The following is a 21,548-nucleotide window of genomic DNA, read 5'->3' as shown; positions in this document are numbered from 1 at the left end:
GCTTTGAGTAAGTTGAGTTCAGTTGAGCAAGAAGTGTATTATTTGCTGTAACACAGAATATTTCTGAGCAGTGTCCACTGTGAGCTGTTTTTCTCTCCTCTTGTAGAGACTCTCTGATATTATACTCTCCAGCTAAAATGAGCCTACAAAGTTTTTTGATTAGTTTGTTAGCAGGGCTGAGCACTGGGAGTAAAACGTTTCACGTTGTGAAAATTCTTATTGGATGTCATTTACCAGGTCAATGCCAGAAAAGATACTGGAGTGAAGGTGAGAGTGACACAGATTATTAGGCTGTTAGACGTAGGAGGTAATGCCAACACTGACCTCCAAAAGATGCCCCCCCAGATCAGTCCCATGCTGCTTACCCAGTGGACAGACACCTATATACAAACGGGTAATGTCCAAATTAGGGGAAAAAATTGCCTGCAGCACAGGACGCTTCTTAACTAAATGGAACGACTCACTGCTTCCGTTTTCTAGATATTGTATCAGTATGCAGCGCAGTACATACTCCCAAACAATGCAATGACACTGCTCTCAGGTTACCAGGCAGAGACTCCAGAGAAGATGGGCTGATAGCTGGATACTGGGTCGGGGGTAGGGCCAAATCACATTTCTCAGGCACAGGCTTTAATACCTTGCATGCAGTTATTCTTTCATTGGCTGTGTGTTTTACCTGGCATGTACTTATTCTCTATAGCCTGCAGGAGCTGTGCCTCATCTACGTGGGAGCAGAGGGCGTGTGCCACCCTGTTGTTTCCCAGAGCACAGATGGCCGAGTAAAGTCTGAGGGTATGGTAGTGAAACTTTAATAGATCCCTCTGCTCGGACAGCTCCAGGATATCCACTGACCTGGACAGAGAGAGTGCATGACAAATGAGACAGTAGGGGGATGAATATGTGTGTGTGTATGTGTGTATTGGTGAATATGTAGGGTAATCTACTTGTTCTCCTCAGGTATATGCAGGGACATGAACTGCATAGGTTTGCAACACTGGACTAGCCAGCCGTGTCTGTCATTCACTCTGGATGCTGACACCTGGAAGAGAAATGTTGCTTTTTACCCACTGTGTGGCACTGCATACTGCCTATCCACAGTACATTGTGGAACAGTTACACAGCTAACCCAGCAGCTAATATGAGGCGATGAACATAATTTACATACAGCAAGATAAGACATCACTAGGGCTTGCACAGTACATTTGAAAATATCTGTGAGGCAATTAGTTATCCTGTTCCCAACCAGGGATAGTCATTAAAGCTACGTTAAAATGCAAGGGATTTTTCTAACGCATCGTGATTACATGTACAGTCAATGCAAAGACGCAGATAGACACACATTTGCGCCTCTCATCATTGACGTTGAATTAGAAAACCAAACAGCAGCCTTTAGCTGTTAGCATGCAGAGCTCACAGCTCCTCATATCTTTTCAGAAACTGGAGAAAAGTTATAAATGTACAAAACACAGACTCTCTATGGTATGGTGAATACAGTCGGGGCTTTATTTGTGTGTATGATGTTGTTGTAAGTGAGGATAGAGCAGCTAAAACCGTAGATTAGCCGATCGATCTAATCTCCATTCAGAAAAAAAGTGTTTTAAATTGTTTTGCCTGCCGTCTTGTTTTTATTAACAGTATGTCGTTATTTCGGCATCATTTCGAAACGTGTATAACAAATAAATCACGGTAATATAGGAATTTGTTGTAGTGGGTATCTAGTGTTACATAGTATTTACATGGAGATAAGCCCCACCCTTTTGCCAGCACGTCTAGTTTGAAACAATAGAGTGGCGAAGTCACGCCCATCTACTCCCGCCCCATGGGACCTTATTTCTGAAAAATTATGTATTGAAGTCAATGGAGAGAGAAAACGTATCTTTCGATCCCGTTTGAATTGTGCCATAAATTACACATATGATGTTTGTCAATCTTAAAAAATCATTTCCATGTCAAAAAAACATGTTTGTCTTAAAACTGTTGAAATATAAGAGTATGAAAAATACGCAACTAGAGAGACTACAAATCCCGGAATCCCGGTACCGCATGCTGGCTCTTACGGAACCGACTAACTCCCCTTTTGTGTATGTACAGTTCTCAACATGGCCAGACTTGTAGTGATTTTCACCTCTTTTAATACTTTTCACTTCATTCTGAAAGAAAGAGGTGAAATGTGCTAACGTGACGGCCGTCTTGGTGTGTCCTGCGAGACGGGAGATGTAGTTCATTGAGCACTTCACACAAAAAAATGTGTTACTTCACAGTTTTACGACACGTTTTAATTTTTTTGACTTGTAAAATTATCTTTTAAATTGACAAACATCATATGTGTAATTTGTTGCACAATTCAAACGGGATCAAAAGATAATCGTTCTCTCTCCATTGACTTCAATTCATGATTTTTCCGAAATAAGGTCCCATCGAGGTCCCCCGGAAGGGGAGGAACTTCGCCACTCTATGTAAACACAAGTGAGAGCCGCGGTGAAACTCGAGCGAGTATAGCGATGCAAATTGTTGATTCACATCGCACATCAGGTATATCTACTTTCACAATTTAATAATTGTATTATTGACTGCTAGTTCAACACTTGTTATATGTTCACTAAGGCTTATAAGCTGCTACTTATTTTTATACCTTGGATATTTACCTATTTGATCTTTATTTGATGTGTTTCTGATTTAATATTTATTATCTGCTCAATTTATCTGACTTTTGTCCCAACGCTGTAACGATTCCCGTTTCCCTGCTGTGGGAGTAAATAAAGTATTATTGATTCTCATTCACAGTTCCAGAAAAACTTCAGGGTGTAAGAGCAAAGTAAGATTAATGGAAAATGGAAGCTGTCCCACTTGTTTCTGTTCAGAGCTGTCACCCTTTACATATCTTCTTCTACACATTACACAATTAGTGGATAACACATTCTGACAAAAGCTATGTGTCTAGATTTTTCTTTTTCATGTTAGCCAAAACAAAACAAACGACTTACTATAAATAGGTAGGATTGTTACTGTACCTTGAGGAAGTGGTTGGGAACTCGACTCCATAACACAGGAGTGAGAAACTGGACATGCAGTCGTGGAGGACACTGAGGAACTGGGTTCTTCCTCTCACTCTTAAACAGACCAGCTGACAGAGGCATCACATTCTGACAAACAGACACGATACAATCATCAAGATACAACATAACAAAATCAAAGGAGTTTAACGTGGACTGATTCAAATTCAAAGTCAACTGAGAGTTGTCTTTCATATGAAGTCTGAATAATCTGGTTATATGTATAGTATTTTTTTTCTTCAAACCAAAAGGACGTTACAACAGCATTTGGAATATTTGGATCTAATAAGAAGTCATTATTTTATTTCTTTTTCCAAAATTCCTTTAAATCTCTCCACCTGTACCACTACAGGGCTTTTATGATGAAGCAGCAAGTTCTCACTGAGGTTAAAAGCAACCCCCTAAACTTAAAATATGTTATAATTATATATGTTTTAATAATGAAGCTGTATGTGTGTATGTGTGTGTCATTCTCACCTTAATACGGCCCAGTTCAAACTGGAAGACATTGGGGCTGGTGGCCTTGGCAAAGACTGCTGGGAACAGCTTAGTGCTGGGCTCCACCTGAGAACGAGGATAACTACCGGTAAGCTGGTTGCATCAAACTGAAGCACAATTAGCCAATCCTTTTTTGCAGTCCACAAACCAAGTTAAACTAGAAAATGCATTTCCTGCTGAAAATGCGTGCTAATGCTATAAACTGTGTACATTTGTTGCTGAATTTAGCTGAAAATGCAGAAAAAGCTGAATATGTTATTAGTTGAATGGTCTCTGTAGCTGCTTTTAGCTACAAAAACCAAGTAAGTGTGTTACTGAACTTGGCGGAGAAATGCAGAAAAGTGAAATGATATGAATCAAAATTGTTGTAGTTGACTTTGTTGGAAACTTGAAAGTGAAATGTTAAACTGGAAGAGTAGGACCAATTATGAAAAAGCTTAATATTTAAAAGAAAAGGTTTAAACAACAACATGTTTAGCCTCAATGTCCTGAAATAGCTGAATAATGTAATAGTTGAATGGTTTCTGTAGCTGAAAGTAGGCTGAAGGAATTACATATCAGATGTAAGTAGTAGTGAATTAATGTGTATTAAGAAGAGAAAAGAAAGTAAAAAGGCTTGGGAAAGCAGCAGAATATTTTGACTGCAAACTTTTCGACTAAACCCATACGTCACCAATAATGTATAAATGATGTGGAACCTGTTGAAGTCTGTATGAAGTGTCCATCAAACAGAAAAGAATAGGCTGAGACAGTCTGTTAAAGTCCAGTCTGTTTGTCAGTGTTTGTTTCTGTGCTGAGCACCTACTCATAACAAATAATCATAACACCTGTGTGAGCCCAGAGATCAAAGCTTTCAATCTGCCCAGCAACACCATGGTTACCGGCTGCAGCACTGAGTCCCATTAAGAATGCATTGAGGATTATATCTGACAATTTTGCCACCTGTTCAAAAACTATGGCTCCTATAAAAAAATGACCAGAAAGTGAGCATCAGGGAACCCCAATGGACCGATAAATGTGTTTTTTTGGGTTTTGTGTGTAAAATGTGAAGATGGGAGCAGTTTGTCTAAAGTTGACTTCTCTCTGTTCTGAAGAAAGTTCCGGACAAATTTAACATGGGAGTCTATTGGGAGCTAGGTGGACTTTTTTTCACTCAGATCACTATTGGGCCAGAACGGTGGATCCGTTTGTAATGATTAAAGCAATTGAGCAGACCAGACTAATTATGCTCCTGAAATCTTTTGAAATTATTTGAATAGAGTGTATATTTTGGCTCTGAGAGCAGTTTTAAAATATTTTTGACCTAAAATCAATACATTAATAGGGGAATTCAATTTTGACGTGGCGATTCTATTTTAACCGCTGCCGACTCAGGGCGAAAGAGACGAGTGAGCGATACAGGGCGAGACACACAGAAGAAGAGACGAGAGCGACAGAGAGAAGCGGAGAGGAAAGTGAGTGAAGAGAATAATTAGCGATACAGGGAGAGAAGCGGAGAGGAGAGTGACCAGGCGTGTTAGCGGCAGACAGGGAGAGACACATAATTACACATGGCGCTCTCCAAGAAGAGGAAAGTGGACAGTGAGAACAGAGCTTTTAACCCTGAGTGGACGGACTCATTCATGTTCATCCTGTCCACTCGGAGCACAGAACCAGTCTCATTTGTTCAGAGACCGTGGCACTCATTAAAAGTGCCACAACGCCACAATGAGACAAAACACAAAGTGTTTGACCAAACATTCCCTCTCAAGTCAGAACTGAGGACACAAAAAATAAGCAGTCTCAGAGCCTGATATGATCAGTGCTCAGTATTCCAGCGCAAGCTAACCGAGGCTAACCAATGAGCACCTGAATGTGTGTATGATAGAGATGTTAAGATTCACCGATTCGCATCGGTGCACCGGCATAAACGTTCAAGATGCGAGTGCACCGGTTGAAAGAGTGCACATCGGCTACAGTTTGGGTTGAACTCGCGATGCATCGATTGCGTAGCGTCTTTGCATCGGTAAAAAACCGATTCATTCATATAAAATCCCCTTATCTTGTCAACGTTCAGCAGAGACGATCTTTGATATTTGCTTCGCCACTACGGAGAACGAGAGTCTCAGTTATCAACACACACGGAAGTTGAGGAGAAAGAGAAACACAGCGCAGCGAAAAATACCTACAAATCAAACGTTTGGCAACACTTCGGATTGTTCAAGAAAGACGGTGTAATAGTCATTTATGCTATATAGTTGACCGCAGGTCATGGAGAGTAATAAGGTATCCGTAGACCTTTGTATGAGGTATCTTTATTACTTAACAGGTCTACAGCCATGATACATAGATCCGTCCTAGATGCGGACTTGCATACACACAGTATCACTCCGCAGCCGCACCCCATCAGTAACGTCCTGATGGTATATGTGCGCGGCACTATTTACTACAGACGGTCAACTTGAAAAATCACTCGCAAATTGTTAACGATGCCGAGCCGCTTTAAAGTACACAAGTAGTACGAGGAACTTAGCGACGCACATAAAGAGGCGACATGGGGTCTGCGGCTGAAAAGAGAAACCTGAAAGTGAGACATATGAGTTAAATCACTCAGTGAGGTGTTCTGTCAGAGAGAGGTGTTTAGCTTACAGCAGCCTGTGACGGCCAATAATAATTTAAATGTCTTCCTTACTGTAAGCAGTTATGAAATACCTGTTTGTGAAAGGTTATTTTTTTTCTTTATTGTTCAGATAGAAACCAATGCTTTCTGCTCACTGGTGTGTTAGCCTCTGAATGTTAAGCACATCAGGCTGGCAGCTGTATGGGCATTGCTCTATGGTAGCTGTTATTTGCACATTGTTAATCATGAGCAATGCATCCTTACATTGTTTAACTGTGAGGTGTTATACAATTGTACTCTGGAGAGCTTTTAAAGGTAAAAAAATAAACGGCATGATGGGATGTGCAGTACCAAATATGTAAAGCACTTTTTTGTTAATGTATGATTTGCTGCATATAAGGAATAAAACAAAAATCCTCTGTCGTACCATATTGAAGTATCATTATTTTTGCATCGTGTTGAATCGCATCGTATCGCCCCGAATCGCATAATGTTGAATCAAATCGTATCGAACTGTATCGCAACAGGGGTGAATCGTATCGCATCGCATCGCCTGGTGTTTCAAAGGTATCGTTAATGTATCGTATCGTGGTAACGTATCGAGATGCGCATCGCATCGGCCTCAGTGATGGAGATGCACATCCCTAGTGTATGAGAATGGCCCTGACACCATTTCAGCCCAGATTTAAACTCCTGGCAGGACAAGCTCGAGCTCAATTCTCGCACTGAATTAAAAAAAAGTGAGTGAGGGACTGCAATATAAGAGGGAAAGAAAGAGAAACTTTAAAACTGTTCAATTGTTATGATGTGTAAAGACTGATATTGTTATATAATCTTCTGAAACAGTTAAGTCATGATGTGAAAAGGTTAACAAAGAAAAAGGGAAACTCAAGCTGCTGCTACACTTTATTTTATTCATCTAAAATCAAGCACTTTTAAGATGCACATATTTTCAAAAGCTATTTTATTTATGTTCTCCTATTTTATTTGTAAATGCAGCCAGAGAGAAACATTACACATATCCACAGTATTTACTGTATATCTGTATAGTTCAATGTTAATTGACAATAAATATTGTTGTTTATGAATTGTACTTTCTTTATTTGATTGGCAGTCAGTTTTTGATTACAGATGTAGCACTGAATTTCAGACTCCAGTTTACAGCTTCCTGCCTACGACCTGCCTAAAATCAGTATAGAGGAATGTTAAGCCCTCCCACTATTTTCCAAGAGGGCGTTGCCAGATTTTCAATTTCAGGTTTTAACCAGGAGATGGCGCTTCATTCGCAAATACAGAAAGACAAATTTCATGGACTTTCAGTTGTGTTTTGAAGAGCATTTAAACACATCAATATTTTAGATCAACTAAAGTATATCTAATCTTGTAATTCAATAATATATAGTCTTTATATATTAAATAATCATAATTATAATGTAAATGTTTACATTACACTTCTTTATTTGTTATGCTCATACTTTTACCTTTACAATCGTTTGCTTTAATATGCAGTATATTTTTTGTATATTTTTGTGTTTGCTTCCTCGTGCTCCCTTTCGGACACATACTGTATGATTTATTATTATTATTAATATGAACATATTATTAAGATAAGTTAAGATAAGATGTTACTTTATTGATTGAACATTTTAGTTTAGAATGTGGTGTCCCACGGTAATTCAGAAGGCTCACAGGTCACATTCCGACCATTATTTAAAACAATAGGTGCTTTCACACCGTCTACAGTTTGATTTGTATAGAGGGACCTCTGTGGCTGAATGGCCAGATTAGGTGTGACGCATTTATCATAGGTGATCAGAGCTAACTGCCTGCCGTCAGATTTCATTTTAAAAACAGATCTGATTTTAAGACTACTTCAGCGCTCATAAAGAATGATAAGAATAAGAATAATGCGTATTGAACTGGTTTCATTAATTAGTGAGTTTATTTAACACTATAACCGCCAATCGGGTCAATTTGTGTGATGTGTGTTGTGTGTGTGCAATGTAACTTTCTTTCAATAAAATATTAAAGTCTCCCAGTCCGTGACTTTTCCTGAAAGTGTGTTATGTAGCACCCTATGTTGTTAAAAATTGCATTCTAATAGCGGGATTTGACAGGTTTAGGTAGGCCCAGTAGTCGAGTTGAGGGGGGATGGGGGGGGGATGGCATCCCCCTTAGGTATTAAAATGGTCAAAACCATCCCCCTTATGAAACGGCCATCCCCCCTTCCCATCCCCTGTTATTTGATCAATTAATGTGGAAATATTGCCAATGTTTAATTTTCAACATTCTACATTTTATATGTGCACGTCACGTGCCCCTCGTCCACAGCTTACGTTTTTTTTCTTGTTAACTAGCCTAACGCCAGGCAGCTAGTACTAGCTGCTATAGTAACCAACGTCAGGTTAAACCTTTCTTATATTCACAAAGTTAATGTCAGATTTGATTTCTTTTTCACATGGAATATCTCGCAGGGTTTCCCACAGCTCTTTACTGCTTAGGCGACCGCATAAGCAACACACTTAACTAGCCTAGACATGTTCAGTCGGGGAAAAAAATGAAATGTAATTTAGGATGAGGCAGAGCAAGCTAGTGTACAAGCAGAGACGACAGGGGCAGAAGAACACAGAGAAGAACAGGTGTCGTTGACGGTTCCTGAAACAGCCGGTGAAGTTCAGTTAAGGATGGTAGATAGTCCAAGTTTGGGATTCTTCAGTATGAAAACTGGTTCCGAAAGAACCCATTTGAATTAAGGTTCCTGGAGGATCTTTAGGCTGATTTTGTGTATCAATTCGATGATCATGTATCCACTAGTGATTTAAGCACTTTGTTTCCATTCATTTCAGTGAGATCTTATAATATAAATTAAGTATGAAAATTGCACCTTTAGTCACTGTGAGCGACCAAAATGTATTACTTAAAAAGCTTTAAATGTGATGCATGCCTCCGAATCGTGTGATAGCGGCTTCTGGTGGTTGAATGTCATCGCTCTTATTTTATATGAAAAAAAAACACAACTTGACAGTAGGCCTACTTCACTGTCTGCTCATTCTAACAAAACCATAATGCCGTTGTTTTCTTCATATAGAGGATAATCATGGCGAGGAAGCAGGAAGGAGAGCAGAGGAGACTAGAGCTGGAGAAGGAACAGGTTTGAGATTTCTAAATAGACACTTTTCTTTTTCGAAGAGGGGGAAATGTAGCTAATCCTACCAAGGGGGGGTTTTAACAGATTTTATGTTTTTGTGGTAGAAAAAAGAAGAGAGGAGGAGGCAGAAGCAGAGGAGCCTAGAGCTGGAGAAGGAACAGGTTTGATAATTCTAAATAGACACTTTTCTTTTTCGAAAAGGGGAAATGTATCTTACCAAGTGGGGTTTTAACATAGATTTTATGTTTTTGTGGTAGAAAAAAGAAGAGAGGAGGAGGCAGAAGCAGGGCGAGATAGTGTCGATGATTCTGACCAAAATAACCAGTGAGATAATGAGCAAGATATCCCTGAATGCTGGACATCTACCAAGTTCAGGGAGAACAAAAAGTATTATCCATGGCTAATATGTCAAAGCAAAAAACGTGGCTGCCTAACCTGCCAGAAAATGAAAGTGGTTGGGCCAAGTACAGGTGGGAGCAGCCAGTTGCATATTGCTGAGGAGTGGTCCAACGTAAAGGTTACAGCCTATGGTACAAACCGAGCAGCACAGCTGCAGTCTCTTCGTAAGAAAATACACAAGCGTAAAATGTCAGACTATCACCAAGCAGCTGAGAAAACCATGGAAAAAGCAAAAGAAAAGACATTGGAAACATTGACTTCTGAAATGCAAAGGGATCACTTCTTAACTACTGATAGGGTATTTCGTACAGTTTACAAGATTGTGAAATCTGGAAGGCCTTTCACAGATCTACCGTCCGATATTGATCTGCAAGTCTTGAATGGACTAGACATGGGAAGAACTTTACATTCAGACTATTCCTGTGCAACAATCAGCCAACACATAGCAAATGAAATGCGAAAGAGAGTAGTTGGAAAGGTCCTTCAAAGTGGAACAAAACTTTCTGTTATGATAGATGAAGCTACAACTGACAGTAAAAAATCAGTATTGATCATTTATATTAGAGCGAGCTTAGGGATGAGTGAAGAGCCCCTAACATTCTTCTTGGATCTAGTTGAGCTTTCTGCTACCAATGCAGGTGAAATCTATCAAGCTCTAATGAAAAATCTGTCACATCATGGCTTCTCTGAAGCTATTCTGAGTGAACGCTTTGTTTGCTTTGCATCAGATGGAGCTTCTGTAATGCTTGGAAGTAAAGCAGGTGTTGCAACCAAAATCGTAGACAAGTTTCCAAACGTAATGGTGTGGCACTGCATGAACCACCGTCTTGAGCTGAGTGTTGGAGATGCTGTTGAAGAAACTGTAGGGATGAATGACTTCCAGTTTTTCTTTGACAAAGTGTACAGTCTCTATCATGCATCGGCCAAAAACCGCCGTGAGCTCACTGAATGTTGTGAGGAACTTGCTTTACAGTGTCTGAACATAGGGAGAATTCTCAGCACTAGATGGGTGGCATCCAGTTACAGGACCATTAAAGCTGTATGGCAGCAGTACCCTGCAATCCACAAGCACTTTTCCAATGCCTCAGTTGATCCTAAAAGAAGTTCAACAGAGAAATGCATGTTCAGTGGTTTAATAGATCGCCTTTCTAATGTCACCTTTGTGCACAATCTTGGAATCATGTATGATGCTTTAGAAGAGTTGTCTGAATTCTCTCTCTCTCTTCAAGACAGAAACATGACGCTCCCCAAGGCTGTAGCAATACTCAGTCGGCAGGTCCGTGTGTTGAAGTCCATGGCAGAGCAGCCTGGACCAGCGGCAGAAGTGGCTCAGACTGCAATCGGTTTGAAGCTATTCAAAGGGGTGCCACTAACAAATCATTTAAGACACAGCAGAGAAATAAACCACCAACATTTTTTTCATGCTTTGGCTGCTAAAATTGAGACAAGAATGGGATCACTGCCTGGAAAACAGAGAAGCAAAGAAGAGTACCAGAGCTTTCTTGACAATGTCAAAGTGCTGCAGCCATCAAACTGGCCAGATGTGTGTGGTGTTCGTTATGCCGAAAAGGAAATACAGGAACTCTGCTCCTTTTTCAAGCTTGATGATGGCAGACAAATTCAGAGAGGAATGAGGGAATATGTTGATATGGTGAAACTCAAAACTGTTGATGAAATGACACCACAAGCACCAGAAGAGCTAAAACCCCTCCTTCAAGCAGTGAACACACTGGTCATCTCCACAGCTGAGTGTGAGCGTGGGTTCAGTCAGATGAACATTTTAACCACAACTAGAAGCATGCTAGAGGTAAAAAGTATGTCAGCCTTGCTTTTCATCAAGTGTGTTGGCCCTCCACTACAAATGTTCAAACCAGAAGTTTATGTCAAGTCTTGGCTTCAAAGTCATAGCTTGGCTAATGATCTGAGAGCAAGAGCCCGGAAAGTTGTCATTAAAAAACATGATTATGAAACTCTTTGGAAGATCCTATGAGATACTACAGTATAGGGGAGAATTGGGTTGGTAGCCATTGAATAAAACTGTTTATTTGTATTTGTATATCATATTATATGTATTATTTTCAGATTTTGTAAATAGTATATTTGTTTAATCCATGTTCTTGCACTTGAATTAAAATGGACTTGACTAGAGAGGATTCATGTTCAATGTTTTGTGAGGTTTTGTTTCAACATTTAATGGATGAATTCCCAGTAGATTTATAGGTATTGTGAGTGTGAAGTTGAAGTTGAAGTTGCACTTGCACCCAGTGGGAAAATGTGTCCTCTGCATTTACCCTAACTATGTAGGAGCAGTGGTAGCCATGGGACCAACTCTAATTCTGAGGTGCCTTGGTCAAGATCAATGACAGGAGTATCTGACACGTAATATATCCATAGCATGCAAGTTGTTTTACAGTAATAGAATATAATAATTATCTTTGTGCTTAAACACTAATCAAAAGGGTACAACGTTGGTCTCCCACCAAATGCACTGTCATCAGATCAAATTAAGGGCCCTTAAGGCAGTCAGCACCAAACATATATCCAGTCTACTCAACTACCCTGAATTGCAGGTTAGTTTTTGTTTTTAATCTCCGGGGGGGGGGGGGGGGGGGCATGCAGATCCACCATCCCCCCTGGCTTTTTTTTACAACTTGACCACTGGGTAGGCCTATACAAAAACCTCTGGCGATTCTAGTGTTAAGGTAATTAGGTACAGTAGAAGCCCTTTTTTTATCAGTAACGAATTTAGAAGTTGAACATAAAAGTCAACTAACTGAGGGTCACTTGCAATGACAGTGTTGTGTCTAACTGTAAGCTTGTCACTCAGAGTAACCTACAGTTAATTTAGCTGCTGGAGAAGAAAGATCAGGGGGGGAGGGGGGGAGAGAGCTGTGGTTGATGGGCCATTAGTTGTTTAAATACACAGCTGAGAGCTGCCGTTTCATTCAGACTGTTTAAAAAACGGTAACAACGGACTATTTTTCTTAGCGGATGCATGTTAATTTAAATCAATACATACAATTATTTTTTTAAATCAATAAAAACATTTTCTAAATCCATAAAAGCATTTCAATTAATACTGGGAGTCATGTCGTTACTTTGTTGAGAATGTGGCCGTGTAATACAGGGATGCAAACACAGGTATGGTGAAAAAAGAGAGAACTATTCGAAGCAGAAAAAAAACAGCGTAATATACCGTCTGACAAAGGCCTGTGCTATAATGCTTCAATTAACTGGCTATTCTTTATAATATACTCAGATCAGTAGGAGACAGAGATGTTAAGTTATAAATCAAGGGGTTTTACTATTATTATTTACAGGTAGATATTATCGAGGGCGTAACTTTGGTTTAAGAAGTGGGGGACACACAAAACAGGGGGTCCTCCGCAATGAAACATATCTATTATCATTATATACAATGAGAGTGCAAACTTATCTAGTATCCTATCCATATGAACCTGTTTATTTGTGGGGGGACCTCACCTCCTCTAGGGGGGTCCGGGGGCATGCTCCCCCGGGAAGATTTTTTTCTTTAAATTGAAGTTAAATGCATCAATCTGGTGCACTTTGAGGGCAAAATTAAGAGATGTATGGATACATCTCTCAACACTCATATAAAACAGAACTGTATAATGCTTCAATTAACTGGCTATTCTTTATAATATACTCAGATCAAGAGGAGACATAGATGTTAAGTTATAAATCAAGGGTTTTTATTATTATTATTTACAGGTAGATATTATACACTTTTGACTTTAAGGGTTTTTCTTCTTCTTCTTTGCTTGCACAAGTGTTTCTACTGCTTTACGTCTAGCAGCATTCCGTTGCTTAGCTGCATGTCTCAACCTTGCTTCTTTCTCCTCTTGCTGTGCTGTCCTCTTGCTCTCTTGGGAACTTGCACATGTTTTCTTGAAGCCATACTCCACCTGTCTCCTCCCTTTCTCCATAAGCCTCTCCTCTCTCTGTGCTTTATCCCTTCTTGCAGCAGACCTCATGTTGCGGCACAGTGTTCTGTCAACTGGTCCAAACTTTTCGTCTTCTCTCTTAAACATCATGGTGGCAGTCATGCCCCTAGACTTCATGGCATACTTTGCTGTCTGAATTGCATCGAGCGTGGCAATGTTCATTCTTGAGCTTTTAGGGTCAAGAATATCTCCCATTAAGTTAAATGAGGACTCCACCATGGGCCCATGGAAGATAGAAAGAGCACCTCTGATAACCCCACTGAGAGCTGGATATTTCCCTGTGCTCATAACATGAGCCCACCACATGACCATGTTGTCTCCCTCGTGATACTGTGCCAGTGTTAAGTCAACGTTGTATCTGATTATTTCCTGGGTGATGTCACTCTCTGGAGGAACTAGGTGTTGCAAGATTCTTGCCAGCTTCATCAGTTGAGTCCCTGCTTCTGAATGGCCCCTCACAACAGGATCAATAGAGGACAAGGCTTGTAGGGTCTTACTTTTAAGTGGCAATTTGACCTGCATGTACTTGCCACAAGTCACATATGCCTTGGTCACCTTTTCAAAGAAATCCTAACACAAATACAAAACAAAAACAAAAAACACTTTGATGAATATCCTAAGTTTCATGCAGCACAGTGCTACGTTTCTCAATACTAAAGCTATCAGTGAAATGATGGCCTGCACTAGTCAACATCAAGCAAAACAATGTTTAAATAAGGCATGCAACAATTATTCATACAAAAATGACTATGGTAAAACCCGAGATTTGGTGTAAGAATAATATTCAAATGTATGTGAAATAGTAAGAGGTGTGCTGCCTTTGGGTTAACCTGGCCTCTTTCCACCAGGACTCTTTTTTACTTTAATATAACATTACCTAAATACTAACTAATCTATTTCACACACTAACCGGGTGTTTTCGACGGGCTGCTTCCAGGTTTTCTGCCACTTTACCAATATAGGGCTGGGAATAAAGTGTCTGGTTGGCCAAGTCCAATTCTGTCAATGCTTTGGGCGAAATCTTCAGATGCTCTGGTTTGATAAAGCAAGCCAGGAAGTTGACAAACACTTGAAGCTGCTTGTCATGCAGCTTGTGGACCAAGGTTTGACTTTCCTTAAATGCACAGAAAGGGCACGTTTCAGTAAATACTGAACCATCTTTTGTTTATAAAATTGCAATATGCATGTTATTTCTATATGGTGTGTGTTATATACACTGTATATACAAAAAAACACTCACCTGGAAAACCATCACATACTCTTTTAGTATTGGCAGTACACTGAGGTACACACTGAGATGCAGGTCCACTTTTTGGATCTCAAACCAGATCTTCTTTACCACTCGGCTCTTCCTCTTCTTCCCCAATTCAGTCATACCTACCAAAAGAAAAACAAAGATAACACATTTTATTATAGTATTAATAACTTTCTCAGAAACAGGACATTCACAATTTGAGTTCCTTGTTTAAACTAATATACATACCTTTCTTACTGAGGTCTTGGTGCACAAATGTGATCCTTCGCTGTGCTTTCTCGCTGACATGGTAGTCTTCATATAGCTTCTGCAATGGATCCTGGTAGAGAGCTTTGTCCTCTTTCCCCATGAAACCATAGTACAGGACCTTGTACACAGGCAGCAGTCTTTTTGTTTGCATCCCAACGTCATACGCAGACAACCAACGGTGGGAGACAAACCTCCTGGGATTTGTAGCAGGTATGTCCATGTATTCAGCGATTTCTTTCAGGTACATGATCTGCAAATAAAGACATAAGTCATTTTACAAGACTAAGTGTCACACAACTCAAAACATTAGAGTAAACACGGGGACAAACTCAATCTATCACTTAAGCTAAAATCAAAATTGACATTCAGTTACCTGATCTGATGCCCACAGGTGGTCAGTATGGAGATCTGTAAACAGCTGCTCCAAGTAGTTCTCAAAGGGCTCTGCAAACTTCTTTGCAGCATTGTGCACATGGTGACATGAATCACCATCAACATCAAGAAGCGTTTTACAATGGTTCTGTCTAATTCTTGTCTCCAGTCCTGACTTGCTGCCTCGCATCACATTGCATGAGTCTAACATTATGCTGACCAGGTTTGACCAGGGAATATCTTTTTCCTTAAAGAAGTTGCAGATGAGCTCCTCCAAGCTGGCAGCATTGACTTTAACAACTTCCAGAGAACCCAAATGTTCCACCACAACATCCTTCAGCTCTTGGTCAAAGTAGCTCACAAGCATTGCAAGCACCTTTTTATTACTGCTAGATGTACTCTCATCTACATTAAGAGAAAAGGGATACTTCCTTAAGTTGGAGAGCGTTCTCTCAGAGAATGTGTGGCCCAGACCATGCACCATCTTGTAAGAGGCAGCGGTTCGTGACAGTTTCATCCTACTAAGTGCTATTTTGTCTGCAGCCAGTTGTTGACTCAGTTCAACTAGGACAGGTGCAGTTGAGAGAGGTAGGGAATGTTCAGCAATAACAGCCAGGACCATTGCCTAGAAAACAGATTAAAATATATGAGATTACTCATTTCAGGAAAACAAATCTAATTTAGCTACAACGAACCTTCCTACTGACAGCACCTTTAACTTAGCATTTGCTCTAAAACAAAAAGCTCCCCCAACATTGCACAAAAGCATTAGGACAGTTGTGTTGGCTTGGCTACTCTTCTCTCCACACACACACACACACACACACACACACACACACACACACACATACCTCTGCATTGGATATGCGATCACACATAGGTACTGGTAGTGTAGGCGCTATCCTTTCCCTGATCTTGTCAGCTGCTGCTTTGGGGGTTGCTGGGAATGGGCTCTTTCTGAGGAGCTGTGCAACACTTTGTGTTTCTGTGATTGTGGTCACTTTATGTTTGTGAATTTCTGTCTGACAGTGTGCCAACAGGCCATGCACGCCCCTGCTGCCATAATTAATTTCTTTTGTGCACAGAGTGCATCTAGCACATCCTTTTTTGTCAACTTTTTTGAAAAAGTCTGACAGTGGGAATGTGTGTTTGACTGACTTCACCTCAATTGTGACATCTAGCTTTAGCCATGACCACTTTCAGCTGGATTTGCAACCTGCATCCAGCTTTTTCACAACAAGTGCATCACTTTCCTCAAGATCTTTCATTCTGAAAATGAATGCAAATTAGAGTTGGCACTAAGGTTAAGTGTCCCCATTATTAAACACTCATTAGACTCATGGCTAGGCCTCTAAATCTTATTCAATATCAGATATGGCTACTTCAATACCAAACTAGTAAACTACACAGCAGTCATGTGTTCATTTCCACAGTGCACAGGAAAAATATGACTAAGTATTAAGCTCATGTCGTTTATGTTGATCAGTTTGACAGAAATATAGTTCAAGTATAAAATTACCGCGTGCGTAATGCTAATTTATTTTAGCGCGTTGATCGCTCTTATATGTTATTATTGAGCTTACGGAGTATTTGCCAAATTAAAATTAAAAGGGTGTACACGTTTGGAATTGTACCTTAATAATTAATGGAGTCATTTGGAGTGAAATTGCCGATTTAATCGGAGGGCCGATCACCTTTAGGTACAAATAAAGCTTATATAGCCTACAATACATTACATTTCATTTAGCTGACGCAATACAATTAGCTGATGCAATACAATTGTATTATACAAAAAATACCATTTATATATAGTCTATGGTAAAAATACATAACATACATGCACTTTAGAGCTAATGATGTTATAACAGCCAACAGAAAAATGTACTTACATGCGGTGCTTGCGCAACTGACTGGTGCAGAAGTGCGAGTCATTTGCGCATGACTGATGTGCAACAACATGTGACTCCTGTTTGTCTTCTGTTGGTTGCTTGTTAGCAAGCAGACCCTTCACGCGATAGCAGAGCGAACAGGTACAGGAGGCGTAGAGCGAGGGATCATTTGTCCACTAGTCATGCTCGCGGATGGATACAAAAATATACTTTGGCGGCCGTTAATAGGCTATACGTGGGCGGCCCGCCCAAGTAAAGTCTATGTTTTGAAGAGAGAAGTTGTCCGTCAGTCCATGAGTCAGACCCCCCCCCCCCCCCCCAAACAAAAACTCTTCGGTTCTCCACGAATTACACAAGTCACCCAAATCAGCGTTAAAAAAGCGGGAGGCGCCGAAAAGCGACTAATTTGCATGTATGGTAATAAGCGGGATAATTTGCAGCGACCTGTTCCTTATGAGGAAAATAAAACCCATCATGTGTGTGTAGAGGTGTGTGTGGTTAAAACACTTTCATGAAGTGAAGGAGGTTTTCCTTCTATAAAACAGCTGTGGGCAGCAGTGAGTGTCACGGACATGAATTCATAGATCAAGGCAGACTGGTGCACACACTCTCCTGTCCTGCCAGGCGACACGCCCGTTCTAAGCCGTGTCCCTCACTCCTCACATCCCAAGCTGCATCCCCACAAGTGTATTATGTTGTTACATCGTTTCAGATGTTATGTTTCAGTTGTGCTCTGTCTATGTTCAGTGATGCAAACTTGTCACCTTTCGGCGAAATTCGCCGTTTTGAATCCAAAATAGGTAGTTTGTGTGATTCATATAGATCTGCAATAAAAATATTTTTGGGACCCGGAGTAATCTGCGGCCGTGAGCTGTTATGTGCCATCATGACACGCATGGTGTTCTTTTTTATATATATTATAATGAAGTGCGAGCTGTGTGCTCGAGTCTTCCTGCCTGTCGGCTCTGCTCCTCCGAGATGATGGTCTAGCTTCAGCAGCTACATTACCTACGGGTGCGTTCGTTAATATTGACTGTGCGTCCGGAGTCACTGTGGCACAGACTGGACCGCTGGTGAACAGCTGTTAGAACGGGCCGTTCAGGTGTTCAGAGCAGAGCTCCCTGTTGGAGCGGCAGAGCGTGATGTGAACTGAAAAGTTTTTCTGTGGCAATATTATTTAAGGAATCGTTGAGCTAGCTAGCTAGCATACATTGTCACTATCTTCTAACGTTAGCTTTAGCCTTCTATTTCTAATAGTTTTTTTCATAGGCTATAAACAGAGGTGGTATAAGTATATATATATATATTGTACTTGAGTAAAAGTAGAAGTACTCAGATCTTGTACTTGAGTAAAAGTAGAAGCACATAGATCTTGTACTTGAGTAAAAGGAGAAGTACTCAGATCTTGTACTTGAGTAAAAGTAGAAGTACTCAGATCTTGTACTAGAGTAAAAGTAAAAGTACTCAGATCTTGTACTTGAGTAAAAGTAGAAGTACCAGAGTGTAGGAATACTCTGTTACAGTAAAAGTCCTGCATTCAAAATGTTCCTCAAGTAAAAGTAGAAAAGTATTCTCATCAAAATATAGTGAAAGTAGCGACAGCTAAAGTAGTCATTGTGCAGATTGGTCCATTTCAGAATAATATATATGATATGTTTTATAATGATTGATCATGAAAGTTGTCTCAAAGCTGGTAAAGGTGCAGCTAGTTTGAATGACTTTGTATACTGCAGGGTAGCTTGTGGATTTACTCCAGGTGGAACTAAAGTCTGATTTAACACTTGATTATATTTCACATCATTCATCCACATCTGTAAAGTAACTAAAGGTATTAAATACATGTAGTGGAATAGAAGTACACCATGTACCTCTGAACTGTAGTGGGGCAGAAGAACAAAGTAGCAAAACATTGAAATACTTAAATAAAGTACAAGTATCTCAAAATTGTGCCCAAGTATAGTACTTGTTGAGTTTATGAACTTAGTTACTTTACACCAGTGGTCACCAACCTTTTTAAGCCCAAGATCACCGACCTCGGCCTAGGTGAAAGGCGAGATCTACCTATTGCAGAATTGAGTGAAAAAGACGGCCCAGACAGTGCTTCCAATTTGAGGCCTTTTATATAGGCTAACTGCATCTGAATTACTCTTACAATGAAGGCTCCATATTCAGCTCACGGCATATAGGCAGGGGTAAAGTGCTATTGGGGGGCGGACCTCACCTCCTCTAGGGGGGTCCTCACCTCCTCTAGGGGGGTCCGGGGGGATGGTCCCCTGGGAAGAATTTTTTTTTTAAATATTGAAGTTCAAAGCATCAATCTGGTGCACTTTGAGAGCAACATGAAGAGATCTATGGATACCTCTCTCAGCACCCATATGAAACAGAACTGTAAACAGATTTTCTTTTTCTTTATGGATGTTTTTAGAAATCACTCCCCTTTTAAACTGTATTCTTGTTTTTCTGACATACTGTATAGTAGGCTATTTCATACCTGTTTTTCATTTATTCTCTTATTGTTTGTATAACTATAATGATCATATGAAGGTGTGCCGCGGAAATAATCTTTTGAATAATTTGTGGCAAAACCGTTCTAAACACTCAAGAGAGTCCTTTAGCTCACCTGAGCCCCTCAGTATGACAGGGGAGGACTCTCCTCCAGCTTGTTGTGGAAACAGCTCCTTATGTCTGTTGGTTAGTTTATGCAGCTAGCTAACCAGATGCTAACATCACGCTCCCCGCTAGCACCGGTCCATCTCTCTCCTTCCCTCTCTCCCTCTCTCTATCACACTAAATGCGCTATTGCCACACACACAGAGCCGAGCTTGAATGACACAAGCACACGTGTATTTCCATGCAACTCTCTGATTGGTGTGGTGTCTTGCCTCTGTTGCGTTCAGTGAACACGGGAAATTACAGTCCTGCCGTTGTCTCTTGTGTCATGATGAGGTTCACTTAAAGCACGGTTAATGTATTATATTATTGAGGTGTAGTCAAGTGGCACCTGCTAATGGGGTGGTGGATGATAGGTTTACATCTAAAAACGTATTTTTCAAACATTATTATTTTAATTTAATTTTTCTTTTGTTACTTTTTTTTTTAACGGTCAGCGATCTACCCGCACCACACTTGCGATCGACCGGTCGATCGCGATCGACTGGTTGGCGACCACTGCTTTACACCATGTGGCTATAAAGATAGAAAGACTAAGCCTTGCACAGAGGCATGAAAATACATTTTCAAAATGCTCAACAGTGCTGCCAAAATTATAAACTGACTGCTACACAATTAAAATAAATGCTTTTATATATTTCTATTAGATGTGACTCTTTGGTGTTTCTATTATTATTAACACTGCTGCTTTAGTTGTTCTGACTGCTAAAATCCTCTGTTATTCCTCATTTTAAAGCCGATATTCTGTGGGGTGGGGGAGCCGGGGGCTCGGATCCTTGTCACCTTTTTCATACCTGATGAGTTTGCATCCCTGTATGTTAAAAAGCCTCAGTCACCTTAATTCATGTAATAAAAACATCTCAGGTCAGTAACACTCAAAGCTAAATGTGCAATACCATGTTCAGCTATGTTACTATTTATAATGTTATTGTTGTTACATCAGAAGATGTACATATTGGATTGATTTCTTAACTTACAGTAGGCTATTTTTTACAATGTGTGTTGGAAGGATTTATTAAATTACTATGAATATTGTCATTGTTGAAGGCTTTTAGAGAAGGGTGAACTATAAGCCAGAATTACATAACATTTTATACCTAAAAACATAAAAGCCACAATAAATGAATCACAATTATTCTAGTTATTTTTACCTCCCATATTGACATAAAAGTCAACTAACTGAGGGTCACTTGCAATGACAGTGTTGTGTCTAACTGTAAGCTTGTCACTCAGAGTAACCTACAGTTAATTTAGCTGCTGGAGAAGAAAGATCAGGGGGGGAGGGGGGGAGAGAGCTGTGGTTGATGGGCCATTAGTTGTGTAAATACACAGCTGAGAGCTGCCGTTTCATTGACTGTTTAAAAAACGGTAACAACGGACTATTTTTCTTAGCGGATGCATGTCAATTTAAATCAATACATACAACTATTTTTTAAATCAATAAAAACATT

At 40.1% G+C, this 21,548-nt stretch overlaps 2 protein-coding genes across 7 annotated transcripts in view; both read right to left on the bottom strand.

The window, feature by feature from the left end:
• ryr2a (ryanodine receptor 2a (cardiac)) overlaps positions 1 to 21,548 on the bottom strand; it is a 291,199-nt gene that overhangs the window by 102,417 nt on the left and 167,234 nt on the right. For all 5 annotated transcript variants that reach the window (XM_079658890.1, XM_079658889.1, XM_079658891.1 and 2 more), the window contains 4 exons: positions 3,531 to 3,617; positions 3,012 to 3,143; positions 945 to 1,039; positions 677 to 852 (listed from right to left, as the gene is read on the bottom strand). In XM_079658890.1, the coding sequence (XP_079515016.1) occupies positions 677 to 852; positions 945 to 1,039; positions 3,012 to 3,143; positions 3,531 to 3,617 (490 nt within the window). The remainder of the gene's footprint in view (positions 1 to 676; positions 853 to 944; positions 1,040 to 3,011; positions 3,144 to 3,530; positions 3,618 to 21,548) is intronic.
• On the bottom strand, positions 13,389 to 17,742 carry LOC307024604 (uncharacterized protein). 2 transcript variants are annotated; one of them, XM_079658894.1, is made up of 6 exons: positions 16,390 to 17,742; positions 15,540 to 16,163; positions 15,146 to 15,416; positions 14,903 to 15,039; positions 14,573 to 14,776; positions 13,389 to 14,232 (listed from the first exon to the last, which is right to left on the bottom strand). In XM_079658894.1, exons 1-6 carry the CDS (start codon positions 16,414 to 16,416, stop codon positions 13,453 to 13,455), a joined length of 2,043 nt encoding a protein of 680 aa, XP_079515020.1. In that variant the 5' UTR covers positions 16,417 to 17,742; the 3' UTR covers positions 13,389 to 13,452. The 2 variants fall into 2 exon arrangements, with proteins under 2 accessions (XP_079515020.1, XP_079515021.1); XM_079658895.1 differs by having other exon boundaries at positions 17,428 to 17,742.

Source organism: Notothenia rossii, assembly GCF_949606895.1.
Source record: "Notothenia rossii genome assembly, chromosome: 11".
Classification (NCBI taxonomy): Eukaryota; Metazoa; Chordata; class Actinopteri; order Perciformes; family Nototheniidae; genus Notothenia; species Notothenia rossii.
The sequence above is the reverse complement of the archived record's forward strand: the minus strand, read 5'-3'. Positions and strand labels throughout refer to the sequence as shown.

What these genes read in the sequence shown, in the direction of transcription:
- LOC307024604 (XM_079658894.1), bottom strand. Translation starts at nt 16,416, where the DNA reads ATGTGTGATCGCATATCCAATGCAGAG. An exon ending in ACCTGTGGGCATCAGATCAG is followed by an intron (nt 15,417 to 15,539) that starts GTAACTGAATGT and finishes CTTTATTTGCAG; the next exon opens with ATCATGTACCTGAAAGAAAT. An exon ending in CCAAGACCTCAGTAAGAAAG is followed by an intron (nt 15,040 to 15,145) that starts GTATGTATATTA and finishes TTCTTTTGGTAG; the next exon opens with GTATGACTGAATTGGGGAAG.